This window comes from Bos javanicus, chromosome 4 (assembly GCF_032452875.1).
Source record: "Bos javanicus breed banteng chromosome 4, ARS-OSU_banteng_1.0, whole genome shotgun sequence".
Taxonomy (NCBI): Eukaryota; Metazoa; Chordata; class Mammalia; order Artiodactyla; family Bovidae; genus Bos; species Bos javanicus.
In genome coordinates this window covers 94,091,365-94,109,452 of record NC_083871.1, presented here as the reverse complement: position 1 = coordinate 94,109,452, position 18,088 = coordinate 94,091,365, and the positions used below count along the sequence as shown (strand labels likewise).

The window sequence follows — 18,088 nt, the reverse complement described above, 5'->3', positions numbered from 1 at the left end:
AGAGATAACGTGATAAAGGCAATTTTCCACCACACTATTTTTATACTGTTCCACATAATGAGTGTTCACAAAGGGATATTAATAAAGGGAAATGAGCTATCTAGTATAGAAAGAGTTAAATGATTTCTTTCCAGAATTCAACACTGTGCTCTCATTACCAGTTGGATTAATTACTGGTCCTGGAGAGTTTTGGAAACCCAAGCTACTCAATGTGCTTGTTAAGGAAGGTTTGTCTTTAATCCGCTGGGGAGACAATCAACAGGATGAGCAAAGGTAAAGCCTATCCTCTCCGGCTGTCCTTTAATTGGGCTGCAACAAGCTTTCCTGGCCTCTCATTCTGATTTAGGGCTCAAGATGGGCTTCAAGTGTCCAGCTTGGTTAGTAAGCCCACCTCAAATCAGCAGAGAATAGAAAACACCACTCCTTCCAGGGCACATTCAGCAAAGAAAAAATATGTTAAATTTGTGCCAGTGGCAATCAAAAATAAAGATTATATAGAAACCACAGGTAGTTTTTAAGAAGATTTTTCTAACTCTTAAAGTTTTAATCTGGCCAAAATGAAACAATACTTCTTCTTATGCTATAAATTTTCCACTTGTAAATTCAGCCACTCTTTGTGGTCCAACAATACATCAGCCTTATATATTCCCAACTACTCTTCTCATTCCCTCTCTCTTTGCTCTGCATGTACCCGAGATGAAGAATTTTGAGGCTTCAGGTGTCCACTTAGGTTCAGTTACCAAGAAAAGGCCTTTCAAAATAAAATGTTTGCCAACCCCATATCTACTGAAGAGTTTGGAGAATATGCAACATATTTCAAGAGAGAACAGCTAAAATCAAGCCACATTAAAAGATAATGTTTTCTACATCAAACAGGAAAACAGCCAACAGAGCAGAGAAGGAAAACTGAAGAACTTTCAGACTGTGGCTTCATTATTTTAATTTAAAATTGTGAACTTCCAGTTGACAGTCCCTATCATACTCAGATGGATATTTAAAGGGCATTAGAAAATAAAAGCAAAATGATTTTTTTGCTCATTATTGGGAATTATTTGTACCCCTGACCTCTGTTCACAGAGGTAATGAAAGTGGTTTTCCCTACTAGAAACACCAATCCTACATCCCCACATTCCCCAGGAGGGCCAGCAGAAACACTGGTTTCTCTTCATCTCATTTTCCCATAAAACACACTTTCATGGAAACACAGGAAGAACAAGTTTGGAAGGAAAGATAAAATCGCAGAATTCAAGGGACAGCCAATGAAGACATTCCTCTCTCAAGCCAACACTTCTGCCTCTGTCTCCATACAACATCAATCCATTACACTGTCTCTCTCCCATTAATCAAAACATTCTTAAAATTCTACCTTCTCTTTGAAGGAGTCTCAGACTGGTCAGTTTCTGCTACCTTATCCTAACTGTGCTCTTCTGTATAAAAATCTAAATAACACGGATAAGATAAGGTCAAAACCCTCTTCTTGATCCACCCTTCCCTAATCTAGTTACCTGTCCAGAGACATTAATTTGATGAACATCCTTTCTTACAGGTCAAATTCTATGCATTTGCACAGATATATGCTGGAAAGGCACAGTTTTATATGATGAAAAAAACACATATGTTAGTATAATTCACTTTTTCTACTCAACATTTTGCCATAGAGATCTGCTTGTGGCGGTACAACTAGAATAAGCTCATTTTCAAAAAAAAGTAGTTGCCTAGTATCCATAGGACAGATTTTTTCCAATTTACTTAACCATTTTCCTATTGATAAACATTTAGGTTGTAGCTCAGTCAGTAAAGAATCTGCCTGCAGTGCAGGAGACCCTGGTTCGATCCCTGGGTTGGGAAGATCCCCTGGAGAAGGAAATGGCAACCCACTCCAGTATCCTTGCCTGGAAAATCTCATGGACAGAGGAGCCTGGTGGGCTGCAGTCCATTGGGGTTGCAAAGAGTCAGACATGACTGAGTGACTAACACTAACACAACACAAAGTTGCCTGGACATGCTTCTTTGAGCACACCTGTGAGTATTTCTCTAGCAGAAAAGAATTGCTGGTTAAAGGGTATATGCATTTAACATTTTCAGATACTGCGTGACTATAGTCCTAAAAGATTTTGTCAATCTTATTCCCACCAAAGGTGCAGAACAAAACCCAGTATTTCAAAACCTCCCTTCACTTTTCACATTTTTCCTTTGTTTTGCTTCCAAAAGGGAAGAAGCGCATAGCTCCAGCACCTGTGCACTGTCCAAAGCTGCTGGGCTGAGACAGGTCCTGGCTCCTGCCTGCCAGCTGCCTCGAGAGCATGGGGAGAACGGGACTTCACATGTAGCCTCCTGAGCTGCCTTCACACTTTCTAATTATTCTTTTTTATTTTGGCTCGTTGGATATGGGAGAAATGATTTATTTTCATTATCATTACTAGTGAGGCTGAGACTTATATGTGTACTGATTATTTCTCTTTACAATTTTTAAGACTTTATTTTTCTAATTATCTTTTCACTAATTTGAAAGAAACAGTCATCTGCTCTAGATATTCTTTGCCATACAGTACACAATTATTTTTCTCTAATCTAGTTCTGTCCTGAATATGGAATATAAATGCATGTTCCCTTCCCTTAGTATTCCTGAATATACCCTGAATTATTTTACTCTACTCAAAACAGGCTGTGCTCTATATAAGAACACAGCCAATGTTTTTGTTATTTTTCTTTTCTCTTGATTGCATCCTGCCTACCTAACATCTACAAGATATGTAATGGAATCAGATACATCAATACTTTTTGATCATTTTAGACAGTAAGAAAAGCCTACTCTGCACAGAGATTCTGACATGACAGTAGGAGAAGCAGTCAGGACCTGTGATCCATAACAGTGGTTCTCAAAGTTGACTGCACAATGGAACTGCCTGGGGAGTTTAAACACTGCAGAAGCCTAAATCTCATCCCCAAATATTCTGGTCCAATTGGTCTAGAGCATGACCTGGGCACTAGGATTTTAAGTTCCCATTGTGGTTCTACTGTGCATCCAAGTTTGAGGACCACTGAACTAATTACTTCTTATCCGACCTTATTTAAAAATTTTTTAAATTGTAGTAAAATATACCTGAGATTTATCATTTTAAAATATACAGTTCAGTGGCACTAAGTACATTTGCAATGTTGTGCAATCATCACCGCTATTTCCAGAGCCCATTCACCATCAAACAGAAACTCTCTATCCATTAAACAATACTATCCCATTTCTATTCCCCCAACCCCTGGTAACCTCTATTCTACTTTCCGTCTTTATGTATTTGCCCATTCTAGATACCTCATGTAAGTAGAATCACACAATATTTGTCCTTCGTGTTTGGCATATTTCACTTAGCATAATTTCCTAGCCTTTGAGGAGAAAAGGGAAAATATATGCTTTTTTAAAACAAAGCAAAGCAATACTCAAAAAAACCTAACTTGATAACTGATGAATGTTTTCTGAGTAAAACCTATTAATCCCTGTGAATAATTTCTTTCAAAGAAGTAATCATACTTTGCTGAATGTTTCTGAAGATTCCCCTGAAAACTGGTGAAGAATTACTATCCTGTTGCATCATTACTCCAAGGGGATATTAAAGCAACAAAGACTGCCCCAGTGAGAGTAAGAGGAGGGCAATAAGTTCAAGGAAGGAGAAGAAAGGGAGAGGTGAAAAGGAGTGGATTTTAACCAATAATACTGGGCTGTTCTTTCCAGAAGTATTTATTCTATAATTCTTTGCCTGGATATTTTCTAACACAAATTCTAAAAAGATTAACAACCTCCCAAGAACAAGAAGACTCCTATAGAACTCAAATGTGGTAAAGAACATAACTGATTTTCCACCAGCAAAATCGTAATTATTAAAGACTCTACAAGAAATGATTTAAGTCCTTAAACTCAAAGTACAGTCTGAGAGCCAACAGCACTGGCATCACCTAGAAGGTAGAAAGCAGAATCTCAGGTCCCACTCCAGACCTGATCTATAATCTACATTTAAACAAACAAGACTCTCAGGTGATTTCTTTGTACACTGAAGTTTGAAAAGCACAATTAGGCCATCCTCTGGTCTCTGGTGTGAAATATCCTAGAAAATTTTGCTAAACTGGCTTTCAAAACCTCTGAAAAAGATGATTTAATTATTTCATTGTAAACAAGGTTGCAGAATCTATATTAAATTAATGATTTCTTCTCCTAAGCCTTTTCTCAACCTCCTTCAATTCTTATGCAAAGAGGCAGACAGAAATGGGATAAAGTCTAGCAACTGTTCTTAAAGGAGCCTAGAAATTCACGTTTTCATTTTTTCACTAAAAATACTACAGAGCTGTGTGGTTTTTGCCGGATAAACATAAAAATATCAGAATCAAGATATATTTATAACAGTAAAAACAGAAGCTTTTCAGGTAAACAATCTATTTATTCATATAGAATTATACTTTTACCAAAAATAAGCAAAACATAAAAAAAACCCCGAAACTAATAAGCTGATTCCTAAAAGAATCAGGGCATTCAGTTCACACAGAATTTAAGATACTATGTTATTAGTATCTTAATTTCAATCTGTTGTAGAAGGCAATTTTGATGATTGTTAGAGAAAATCATCAAATTGTTTTATAACAGTAACTGTTCAGTGTAGATGACCTGAAACGCTCAATCTGAGTGATGATCACAATATAGTTTTACACAAAAAAAGAAGAGAGAGAGTAACAGGAGTCGGGGGAGAGACAGAGAGGGAGAAGCAAGCACTGGCAGTATGGACTCCAGTCTAAGTTCTATTCGTTTGTCACTAGCTTGCTTCAGTCCCTAGGTTGTTTTCTCTCTTTATGCCTCAATTCTTTAATACCCTGTGAACTGTACTGTTGTACTTCACTGCTGAGCAAAATCAAAATTCTAAGTTCATTAAGTTTCTCTAAGTTAAAAAATGAGTGAGAAATGTTATGTTCAGGTTATTCAATATAGGTAACATATATATCTAGCATTTCTAATTAGTAGTAATACTTTGTGTGATTCCTTAGTTTTCAAAGTACTTTTCAATGTAACATCTCATTTTTTCTACCTCCAGCTCCATAAGGTAGGAAGGCATGTTTTCTCACTTTCATTAGATGAAACTAGGAACCAGGGCTACTGTGCAGTAGAGCTGGGACTTAAAGAGTAGATCTTCTGACTTTAACTAACTATGCTAACTTTCTAATTTTTAAAGAATCAAAATAAAGAAACACAAGAGAGTTCCAGAAAAACATCTATTTCTGCTTAACTGACTATGCCAAAGCCTTTGACTGTGTGGATCACAATAAACTGTGGAAAATTCTGAAAGAGATGGGAATACCAGACCACCTGACCTGCCTCTTGAGAAATTTGTATGCAGGTCAAGAAGCAACAGTTAGAACTGGACATGGAACAACAGACTGGTTCCAAATAGGAAAAGGAGTACATCAAGGCTGTATATTCTCACCCTGCTTATTTAACTTATATGCAGAGTACATCATGAGAAACCCTGGGCTGGAAGAAGCACAAGCTGGAATCAAGATTGCTGGGAGAAATATCAGTAACCTCAGATATGCAGATGACACCACCCTTATGGCAGAAAGTGAAGAGGAACTAAAAAGCCTCTTGATGAAAGTGAAAGTGGAGAGTGAAAAAGTGGGTTAAAGCTCAACATTCAGAAAACGAAGATCATGGCATCTAGTCCCATCACTTCATGGGAAATAGATGGGGAAACAGTGCAAACAGTGTCAGACTTTATTTTTTTGGGCTCCAAAATCAATGCAGATGGTGACTGCAGCCATGAAATTAAGACACTTACTCCCAGAAGGAAAGTTATGACCAACCTAGTAGCATATTCAAAAGCAGAGACATTACTTTGCCAACAAAGGTTCATCTAGTCAAGGCTATGGTTTTTCCAGTGGTCATGTATGGATGTGAGAGTTGGACTGTGAAGAAGGCTGAGCACCGAAGAATTGATGCTTTTGAACTGTGGTGTTGGAGAAGACTCTTGAGAGTTCCTTGGACTGCAAGGAGATCCAGCCAGTCCATTCTGAAGGAGATCAGCCCTGGGATTTCTTTGGAAGGAATGATGCTAAAGCTGAAACTCCAGTACTTTGGCCACCTCACGCGAAGAGTTGACTCATTGGAAAAGACTCTGATGCTGGGAGGGATTGGGGGCAGGAGGAGAAGGGGACGACAGAGGATGAGATGGCTGGATGGCATCACCGACTCGATGGACGTTGAGTCTGAGTGAACTCCGGGAGTTGGTGATGGACAGGGAGGCCTGGCGTGCTGCAATTCATGGGGTCACAAAGAGTCGGACACGACTGAGCGACTGAACTGAACTGAACATTGAAACAATACTGAATGCAACTTACTCTCTTTGGATGATTCAGAACTCATTTTCGGTCGTATATCGAATTATATTTCTAAAGTAGTCATCTCCATAGCATTCAGTGCAGATAAGATGATTAGTTGAGCTGTCTGGTTAACCCAAGTCCATCTCTATTCTAGTGCACTTTTATAAATCTGGAATTTTATCACTTCAAGGAAATCATGGTCTCTAGAATTGGTATACACTTAAACTTAATTTAGTATCCAAAACTGGTATCCACTTTGTCCTTTATTGTTACAGATCATATCTGAGCTCTTCTTCCTTGATTACAAAATAGAAATTATATACATACATAAACACTCTCACACTGGACAGCAAGGATTAAATGAGATACTCCTGTAAAGAGTTAGTATTGTGCCTTCCAACACACAGTAGCTACAGAAGAGAATTAAAAAAAAAAAAAAAAAACCGTTGACATCTTCACCAGAACACTAAAAAAAAAAAAAATTGTTGGACAAAACAAAGCAGAAACATCATAAAACTTGCACTTTAAAAAATTCAATTTTGGGTTTCTATGGTTATAAAAGTAATTCATGCTTATTACACAGAGACAATGAAAATCACCCATAATGCCACCACACAGTGATAATCACTGTTAATATTGGTGTATACACCTTTAAAATTTCACACACACAAGCTCAAGTTTTGTGTGCATGTTTTAAACAAATGAGATCATTAATTCTGTATTCCCTGAATGGAAAAATCTAGCCCCCCTAGTAGAAACAAACAAACAGAAATAAAGCCCTAAACTCCTCAAATTATACGGTACATAAGAAATGCTATTTTATAATCAGTTTTTAATTTAATATACCACAGTATTATTCTACTGTGATAGAGAGATAATCATCATTTCTAGCATCCAATATCTCACTGCATATTCACTTCCAGTCTCTTCTGGGCTAAGCTGCTCTTCTTTCCAGGTAAACACCACTACTATAATTTATTCAGTCACATTATTCTCAGATTTTCCTTTTGTAAACAATGCCATGAGCATGTATCTTTGCTTATTTGGAGGGCATGACATGCACATTGAAAATTTTGCCAACCTGCCCTCTGGAAAAATTTTACCAATGTACATTCGATTGCTGATGCTTTATATTCCCATCACCTTGCCTATCTAGGTTTGGTTTGAAATTAAACTCTGCTTTTACTACCCTTAATAGTTTTAGGATCAATAGGTTAAAAAAACTTTTTTAAAGGGAGGTATTTGTCTCACATTAAGAAATTATTTGAGGAAAACAAAATAAAATACAACTAAATAAAAAACAACTGTGGGGGGGCCACCCCCAGGATTGGAATACTCAGAAATTTCCATTCAGCTGGGAGCTGGGTTTTTCATCGTTCTGCTCACTCCTCCTCACATTTGTTTTGTTTGCTACGTGTTATTTTTCACTTGTCATCTGTGGTGAGAAGGGTACAGAGGGAATGTACAACCATAAAGAAGACGTAGCTTCCAACAAAGCACTTCTGAGACTGACTCATGACTTGGTACCAGCTTCCCTTGGATGCACCACTGCACCAAGCTCTACTGAATGCATATTTCACAAAAATGAAAAAACAGTTTCAAATGTTTTACCCCCAACATGATAATTAAACTGTTTGCTCTGACTTCTATGATCATCAGCAAACTTTCCTAATTATCAGTAGTCATGATTTAATATAATAAAAATCTCAGATTATTTCAACTAAACACACCAAATGTGACAAAGAAGCAAAACACTCCCATGGCAGGAGAAGAGTTTCTTAAACATGGTACATTCCTTCTTCTTAATGATTAAGTAAGCCTCTTAATCAGAAGCTTAGTCAGCTTTAGATGTACTTTATATCTGAGATAGAGTAGATTCTTTACATTAGTCAGGTAAAATTCACCTTATGTTTTCTTTAACCAGTCAGAATAGCCCAACGTATTAATAATAGCAGGTATGAAGTGACAGGAAAAAAGTTTAGGTAATGTTTTCCTCTTTGAACCACTATCTAGAGATGCTTCAAGTATCCACAGAAAGATCTATGAATCCAACAATCAAAAGATTACAATTTAGCTTTATATTTATAAAATACTGCATTACTTCAGACCAAGTTGCTAGTTTAGACTGGCTCAGACTTAGGGGCAAAAAAACCAGGCGCCACCCCTTGAGCTGCAGCATCAACGTCTGGACTGCATGAATGCCTACTCAGGAGCCCCGCGATCCGGTTACCCATGATACTGGACTCATTTCTGTTCTGACCTTCAGGTCATCTAATGAACAGATACTATTACTAGAGCAGTCCCTTGGTATCTTCGGGGCATTGGTTGCAGAAGCCCACCATAGGTAGCCAAAATTAGAGGATGCTCCAGTCCCTTACGTAAACTGGCACAGGATCTGCACATAACCTACACACATCCTGCTGTGCACTTTGAACTGTCTCTGTATTACCTGTAATACCTAATACAACGTACATGCTATGTCAACAGGTGCCAGTGCTGCAAATTCAAATTTTGCTCTTTGGAACTTTCTGCAATTTTTTCCCAGTTGAATCCACAGATGCCGAAATCACAGATACACAGGGTCAACCACATTTAGAATACAGATATTATCTGATGCCAGGCAGCTATACTGGACCACGGTGAAGAATGGAAAGAAACTAAGCCCTTGCTCTCAATTCTAGCTGAAGAAACAGATCATACACAAGTAGAAATTTAACAAATAAGACAGTTTCAGGTAGTGATAAGTCTTGCAAAGACAGTAAAATGGGGCTGTATTAGTCTGTGACTTGGTGGTGAAGAGAAAGCTTCATTAGATGGGATAATCAAGAAAGGCTTGTCTCAGGAGGTGGTATCTAAGCTAGACTTTGAATAAGGTAAGGTCAATCATGCAACAGTCCGGGAGAACAATGTTTCAGGTAGGGGAAATAGCAAAAGCGAAAGAAAGAGTTTGGGGTGTTTGACAGAAAGGAGGACGAGCATGGCCAGAACACAGTGACTAAGGGGGAGAATGAGAAATGAGGTAGAGGCCTGGTTATATAGGGCCTCAGAGGCCTTGGCAGTGTCTGAATTTGATTCTAGGAAGAGTGGAAAGCCATTAAAGGGCTGACACAAGAGTGATATTACCTGATTTAAGTTTTTTAAACAATCTCTGGTGTCTCTGTAGAGCATGGACTGCAACAGAAAGGAGATTAACAGAACTGATCAATGGAAAGAGTCCGTGCAAGAAGCTAAAGGTTTGGGCAAGGGTGGCGAAGGGGACCGAGACGAATGGTCAGACTCAGAGTATGTTCAGAGGTGAAATGACATGACTTGCTGAAAAACTAAATGTGGTTGGTGGGTAGTGAGGGCAAAACAGGAAACCAAGGATTACTCCTATGCGGGGACTTGAGCAACCAGATGGACTGTGCAGCCGTTAGCTGATGAGAGGGTACTAGGGGGAGGAACAGATTTGGAGCGGGGAGTGGAGGCAATTAAAGTTCTGTTTTGGGCCTGTCTGGTACTGAAAATCTACTAGTAATATAAGCTGGAGTACAGACCACACACAGATGGGATATAAAGGCCATCTGACAGGATGAGATTACTTTAAGAAAAACTACAGACAGAGCCCTGGGACACACCAATACTGGTCAAGTGAGAAGAGGAAGCGGAGCTAGCAGAAGAGCTGAGAGGGAGCACGCAGAATGGCAGGAGGATATTCAGGAGAGTGTTGGGTACAGAAACTGAAGAAGAAAGTTCTGAGAAGGAAGGAGTATGATAAATGCTGCTGAAGTCGAACAAGATAAAGAAAGAAGGGACTTTGCTGGCGGTCCAGTGATTAAGAGTCTGTGCTTCCACTGCAGGGGATGCAGGTTCAATACCTAGTCAGGGAACTAAGATCCCGCATGCCATATGCCACGGCCAGAAAAAAACAAAAACCAACAACAAAGATAAGAAAAGAAAACTCACAACTGGATTTAAAGCTAGAAGTATTAATAAAGAAAAAAGGTAGGAAGATATGTTATTAAAAAAGGCATTTGATCTTGATCAAGCTATCACTTTTAGAGCTAAAAATACAAAAGGAACAGTCTCAGCAAAACCCCTGAGGTTATGCTGATTTACCAGGATTAGCACATTTTGACTTTCCCTCTCTAAGGGAGAGCAGGGAAGCAATGACCCAGGAGGGTGTTCTTATTCCCTGGAGAGGGGAGGCCCCTGTGGCATCAGTGTGGTAGAATTCAGAATTTATATGGAAAGAGGACCAGCTCAGCTCAAAAGAGACTGCAGGTCTCTTGCCCCATTTGATTGTGATTCATCCAAGTTCTAACAGTCTCCTGTCCAAACCAATTCCAGCTAAAAGTAACCCAAGGGCCCAACTGAAAGGAAAAAACTGCCAACAGGAAGAGAAGACCACATCCATGCCCTGGGCTGGGGGCATTCTTCTGGCCTACATTTTCTTTCCCAAGGTTGCTACTGTTTCACTGTCAGACTCCAGCCTGCATCTTCCTCTGATGGTGGATCACTGAGGACAAAACTAAAAGGCGATGTGAGGCCCGCCCACACCTGAGTCACTTGCTTCTCCTCCTCACTCCCCGCCCCTTACTTACCTGGGTCATTTTGTCTACAGAGACTGGGATTCCATCTATCGTGAGAGGCGGCAGCTCTGAGTTAACCTCCTGTGGTGCAGGGGCGTGCTCTGCCAGGGCGGACTCCAGGTCTTCCAGGATCATGCTCTTGTACTTACGCACCTGCAGGGAATTAAGGGCAGAAGTAAACAAGATGCCCAACAACCAGGGAGGGTTGATGCCAAGCAACCAGAGAGTGGGTGGGGCTGGACTCCCTTAGCCACTGCAGAGCCCTAAGAACAAACATGTCTACAACTAGCAGGTAAAAATACCCGCTGGCCCCAAAGACATCACATCGTACAGAATTAAATGAAAAGATGACGAAATTACAGGTAACAATGGGATAAAGAAGCGAGAGGAAAGAGTTTTCTAGAAATACTGCTCCTCAGTTAAAAATCACATTTTCTCAGTAAATGCTGGCCCCATTACCTGTTCCAGATCTAACAGGAATGGTATTCATATTCTGCATTTCCCAGGCCATCTGATAAAACCCAGCTGAGGCAGTTAATTACGAAAGTCATTTTCAAGATCACTGAGGATTTATGTCTCTAAAACTCTAAGCACCCTCTTTGAAACTTTGCTATGCCCGCTGTTTTCCTACAAAGCTAGATTACCAAACAGGAGATCAGCTGTACAAGAGGCTGAACTAAAAGGCATCAGAGAAAAAAAACAAGACGTGTATACTGGGTGTCACAGTGCAGCTGGGTGTCACAGGCGCCACCATCAGTAAGGCCTGGGGCCAGAGAGAGCACCACAGGTCAAGTCCTCTTCCTTTCTGTCAGGGACTCCCTGGAGACAGAGGTGGACTTTAAAACCATGAGGCCTCTGTAACTCTGACAAGGCCATGTCTGAACCAGATACTTTTGCTCTGACTCCATTCCTTCCACTATTAGTGAAAGTCTCACAAAAAACAGAACAGCAGCAAGTTGCACATGTACACATTCTTCTATAGAATGTAGAGAGTTCACTGGATTCTACCACCATCAATAATGGGTTCACTTACTTATAAGAAATAGATCAGGGGGGATGAGGATACTTTAGGGATAGTAAAGGAAGCCATGGAGTTATAAAAATGTAACAAGATGGGATAGGAAATTAACTTGCTTTCAGGGCTCAGGCCATCATCATAGAAAAAAAGGTAAGAGAATATGAGGTTTACTCAGAAGTTGTAACACTGTTATAGTCCTGGACTGAACTCTCAGTCACCATATACTTCCCTAGAAATATCTCATTATAAAGATTAGAAGAGAAAAATCCCCATACTCCACCTTAAACATATGGAAAAGTAAAAATTATTGGCTACGATGTAAAACTTTTATAGAAATATCCAACAGATCAACAACAAAGGTGATGAAAGAAAAATAGTGCAAACTTATAGAATCATTATTACTCTAGAGATTCAGTTTTATCCTGGTTTCTAAAAAGAAAGTTTCAAAAATTATTGCCAATGTATTTACTGTAAATAGCTGTGTTGCCATGACATCTTCAAGGATATATATTTTCTGATTTCTAGGTTTCTACATCATAAGTAGAGTTTTTACACTACCAACCCACAGAAAAACTGAGTAAGCCTAGGTTATAGTCTTTGAACTTTAATGTATCAGGTTAAACCATTACATCAGTATATATGCTCATAGTAAGAGTAAATGAAAATAGTAAAAAAAACTTTCATTGTGCAGAAACATCTTGCATTCAAAGATAAAAAATCATTAGCTTATTACTATTATTACATTAATAGCTAGTTTCAAACAATTTCAGCCGTTTTATGGGTCAGTAGAATTCCAGAAATTCAGATCCAGGCATTTTGCTAAATTTATCCATTATATCTTGATTTTAAAAAAAATGCTGGGAGAACATCCTTCAGAGTAATTTACAACTTCAGGTTGTGACCAGAGTATTTCTAAGTTTGCTTAGTAAAGTTAACTAACTTTCCCAGAGTTATAAAGCTAGCATTCAATTCTACCTAATTTATCAATCCTGAGATAATCTCCCTCCCACCCCCCACCATTTATCATTCCTCTGGAAACTCAGATACCTCTTAAAATTGCTACAGACAAAGTGGTATGGGGCACAGCAGTCATGGCCTGCACATAAGTGAACATGGTTGCTATGGAGGCACAACTGCAACCCCCAGGCCTTTTCAATCAGCAAACCATTTAGCACCATTTCAGAACGGAATGTGAACCTTGGGTGTTGTCTGATAACTTTACCAGTGATCTTTCCGTAAGACCAAAAAGCACCAGCATCAAACTTGTCACAGCTGAGAAAAAGTCTCAGAGACAATAGCAGAGCTCTTTTTACAGAAATGCAGCATCACCCATGCTCCTGATGGTAAGGAAGACAATATTACATGCAACCATGCAGACAATGATGACTCTGAAACAGGAAGTAATTCAGAATTGGACTCTGAATGTGAAAAAGTTTTAGGACTAGTTAAAAACAATTTCAGAAATTGGAAATTTATTTCACTTAAAGTTTCCTTTTTACATATTTACAAAAGCAGTATGATCAAAAGCTGTCTAAGTAAGCCTGAAAAAGCTCTTTCAATAAGTATAAAATAAAAATTCTAAGTGATAGTAAGCGCTATGTCAAAGTTTATCAGTGTTTTTTCTTTCTTTGTGGCACATAAATAATGGTGCATCCTATAACTCATGGTATCACAGATATGATGAAATACAGGTTTGTTTTAGAAACTTCTACTTTCTATTCCAAAATCCACAGCTAAAGCCTTTGTTATTTCATACCAATATGTCACTGACAACTAACTGGTTTCACAATTCAAGTTAAAAACCACTTAAAAACAAATTCAGTTGGTCTGCCTACCAAGCTCTCCTCCTTCAATTCATTCTCTATACTACTGCCATTTAAAATTTCTGAAAGATTGATATAATAAAATACCATTTATTGAATACTTGCTGTGTGTCAAGCACTGCATACATTCAGTTAATTCTCACACAGTTTTATAAAGAAACTACCATTATATCCATTTTGCAGATAAGAAAATTCGGGTTAAGTAACATTCCCAAATCATATAGGAATATAGCAGAAAGTCAAATTAATTTTTAAGTAGTTCCAAAGCCTGTATGTTTAGCCACTTCCGATCGTTTATCTTTTTTTCTCAAAAATAGTCCTACAGTGCCCCACTTCTTACAGGATTGCATTTCAACCATTCTGATCATTCCTTGCTTTCCCAATACTCTCTGCCAAGGCCACCAACTACAGCCGTGCATGCTCAGCCCTGTAGATTATGAGAATAAGCACCCTCTTGAGTTCCCCATGTATAAGCCAGAGTCCTACTAGGCAATTTTGTTCACCATCCTTCCTCTTTAGCCGGCCAGCCTCCTCACTAACTTTTGCATATAGCAAGTTCTTTTCTATCTCTATGGAGAAGGAAATGGCAATCCACACCAGTATTCTTGCCTGGAGAATTCCCATGGACAGAGGAGCCTGGCATGTTTCAGTACACGGGGTTGCAAAGAGTTGGACATGACTTGAGCGACTAACACACTTTCTATCTCTGGGTCTTTAATTCTGTTTCTAATTCAAATACTATCCATTATTCAAGACCAACTCAATTCCCACTTTCTCTGAGAAAACTTCCCAAGTGTTCTTGCCCTAATTCTTTTACTCTTTTAAATGCCAACAGACTCAAACAATCGTGTGTCACTTACGCTGGTCTATGTTGCACACAACCAGTGTTATGACATCACTGAGCACAGGAACCAGACCTTTTAACATACATTACGAAACATTTCACATATTCAGACTTGTACAGATAAAACATTCTCATAACTACCAGCGATGCTGAGTTTAGGGTATTTATAGGAGACTTAAGAGTTCTGGGCACAGAATGAGCTTGTTGAGGATTTAGGAACTGGTTGCTACAACCATAAGGTCAATGGGCCTTTACTGAGGTTGCAAAAATAATCTCAGACAAGATATCAAAATCCTTCTGCACATTTGCTTTTCTGGATAAAAGAAGAATCTTCAGGAAGGTCTCAAAAAAGATTTTTAAAATTATTTTTTACCTATGAGCTCCTCTGTGATTAAAAATACACTGTCATCTGATGAATCTAACAAAGAGATGCCCAAGCACAGGGCTGCCTTCAGATCAGGGATCCTGAAGCACACTTGGCACAGAGCCAGGCCACAAGCTGTGGCCCACAGAATCTGCTGGCTTCATCCTCTTCTCTCTCCAGTCCCAATGTCAGCCTCTTTCCTCTCCTGCCTCAGTCCAGATCTCTTTTTCCCCAACCCCTTGGATCCCTTGTTCTGAATCTTGAAATCTCAAAAGACCTGGATGGAATTCTTACCTCATACTTTATATCTAACAGTCTTAGCCATTTGTTGCATAACTTAATAAACAAGCAACAGGGCTTTTACTTTATTTTTTATATTATTATTATTATTGCCTGTGTCATGTGGCATATGGGATCTTATTCCCTAACCAAGGATCTAACCCATGCCTTCTGCATTGGGAGCTCGGATTCTTAACCACTGGACCATCAGGGAAGTCCCTTACTTTATTACTTTTTAAATATGCTTCCACGTTTTAAGCAACCTGAAGCCTTACGTAAATAAGTGAATGTCTTAGAAGAAGAAATCATGACCAACTCCAGAGTCTTAGAATAAGTGAATGTCTTAGAAGAAGAAATCATGACCAACTCCAGAGTCAACTTATCTACTGGGATATGAACCGTAAATAAGTGAATGTCTTACGTAAATAAGTGAATGTCTTAGAAGAAGAAATCATGACCAACTCCAGAGTCAACTTATCTACTGGGAAGGTGGAATTAAACGAAGGCAGAAGGATGATTTCAAGGAAATATGTGATATAGCAGTAAGTCATAAAGAGAGTGTTCTTACGACTCAACAACGTTAAAATCTACCATTTACCAATTCCCATTAGATACAAAGTATGAGATAAGAATTCCATCCAAGTCTTTTAAGATTTCAAGGTTCAATTCCTTTCATGTCAGTTCTTCATAAAGACTACATATAGGAGAAAGATAATAAACTTTAATTTCTATTTCTCCCCAGTGAGGTTGCTATTATCTTTATTTCACACATGAGGGCACTGAGTCACATAAAGGAAAAATCAGTGTGGGAAATCACTCACAAAATCAAAACTTAAACACAGTTTTCACCAAAGTGAAGTTTTTAGCTATATACATTAACACCAACGTATGTGCATGATTCAATTAACTTGTCTAAAACTTACAATCCAATTGTGGGCAAGGATGTAATATGGGCAGAACACAGCATAGAGAAATAAATGAAAACCTGGAAACCATAAGAAAAGCTTCAATACCATCTATTAGAGGGCCCAGTAAAATTTTCAATTCTCCTTTGACAAATTTGTAAAAAACTGATAATTTTGAGTCTGAAATCCATATTCCAAAGATGAACAGCCCTATGGAATTTAAAACTTCCAGAGTTCCCAGCAGCCTCCAGAAAAAAGAGCAAGAACAAAGGTTAATGATGGCTTCAGGCAGGAGGACAAAATGCAAATACCAGAGTTTTAATATTATTTAATGAGATAATACATGAAAACTGCTTATAACTTATAACCTAGAACATAGCATTCAGTAAATGTTAGACATTATTATAAAATCCAAATAATTTCTTTTACTGTTACTAATATGAGATTACGCAGAGTATACTGTATAACTGATTACAGTAAATATGAGCTCTGATTCTTTAATACCACCCTGTATATCAATATATATATAAGATTAAGGAATATTCTATACTTTGAAGGTTTAACGGAAGTCACTCGAAATAATCAGGAGTGTAGTATCCCTTTGAGAGCTATGGTTTAATTACTTTTTCAATTTTGTATGTGTTTATTGTCTTACTGGTTTGGATATATTTGGTTATTTTTTTATTAAATTATCCACTTGGTTGAGGTTTTTTAAAGAAGAGAATTAATGCATAGCATTTCCTTACAATGTTCAATCTATTTTTTATCTGCAACTATAACTCATCTCACTTCTAAGACTGTGTATTTGTTTTCTTCATCCTTTTTCTCAATTAGTATGCTCGTTTATCTATTTCATTAGATTTTCATAGTTCAGTTCAGTCGCTCAGTCGTGTCCGACTCTTTGCAACCCCATGTACCGCCGCACGCCAGGCCTCCATGTCCATCAGCAACTCCCGGAGCCCACCCAAAGCCATGTCCATTGAGTCGGTGATGCCATCCAACCATCTCATCCTCTGTCGTCCCCTTCTCCTACTGCCCTCAATCTTTCCCAGCATCAGGGTCTTTTCCAATGAGTCAGCTCTTCGCATCAGGTGGCCAAAGTATTGGAGTTTCAGCTTTAGCATCAGTCCTTCCAATGAGCACCTAAGACTGATCTCCTTTAGAATGGACTGGTTGGATCTCCTTGCAGTCCAAGGGACTCTCAAGAGTCTTCTCCAACACCACAGTTCAAAAGCATCAATTCTTCGGCGCTCAGCTTTCTTCACAGTTCGACTCTCACATCCATACGTGACCACTGGAAAAACCATAGCCTTGACTAGATGGACCTTTGTTGGCAAAGTAATGTCTCTGCTTTTGAATATGCTATCTAGATTGGTCATAACTTTTCTCCAAGGAGTAAGCATCTTTTAATTTCATGGCTGCATCACCATCTGCAGTGATTTTGGAGCTACAAAAAAATAAAGTCTGACACTGTTTCCACTGTTTCCCCATCTATTTCCCATGAAATGATGGGACCAGATGCCATGATCTTCGTTTTCTGAATGTTGAGCTCTAAGCCAACTTTTTCACTCTCCTCTTTCACCTTCATCAAGATGCTCTTTAGTTCTTCTTCACTTTCTGCCATAAAGGTGGTGTCATCTGCAAATCTGAGGTTATTGATATTTCTCCCAGCAATCTTGATTCCAGCCTGTGCTTCCTCCAGTCCAGCGTTTCTCATGATGTACCTTACATATAAGTTAAATAAGTAGGGTGACAACATATAGCCTTCATGTACTCCTTTTCCTGTTTGGAACCCGTCTGTTGTTCCATGTCCAGTTCTAACTGTTGCTTCCTGACCTGCATACAGATTTCTCAAGAGGCAGATCAGGTGGTCTGGTATTCCCATCTCTTTCATAATTTTCCACAGTTTATTGTGATCCACACAGTCAAA

The 18,088-nt window shown here is 38.7% G+C and overlaps 1 protein-coding gene across 7 annotated transcripts in view; it reads right to left on the bottom strand.

Moving 5' to 3' along the window:
- The window catches only part of NRF1 (nuclear respiratory factor 1), a 130,788-nt gene that overhangs the window by 48,449 nt on the left and 64,251 nt on the right, over nt 1–18,088 (bottom strand). For all 7 annotated transcript variants that reach the window (XM_061414686.1, XM_061414685.1, XM_061414689.1 and 4 more), the window contains one exon: nt 10,938–11,078. In XM_061414686.1, the coding sequence (XP_061270670.1) occupies nt 10,938–11,078 (141 nt within the window). The remainder of the gene's footprint in view (nt 1–10,937; nt 11,079–18,088) is intronic.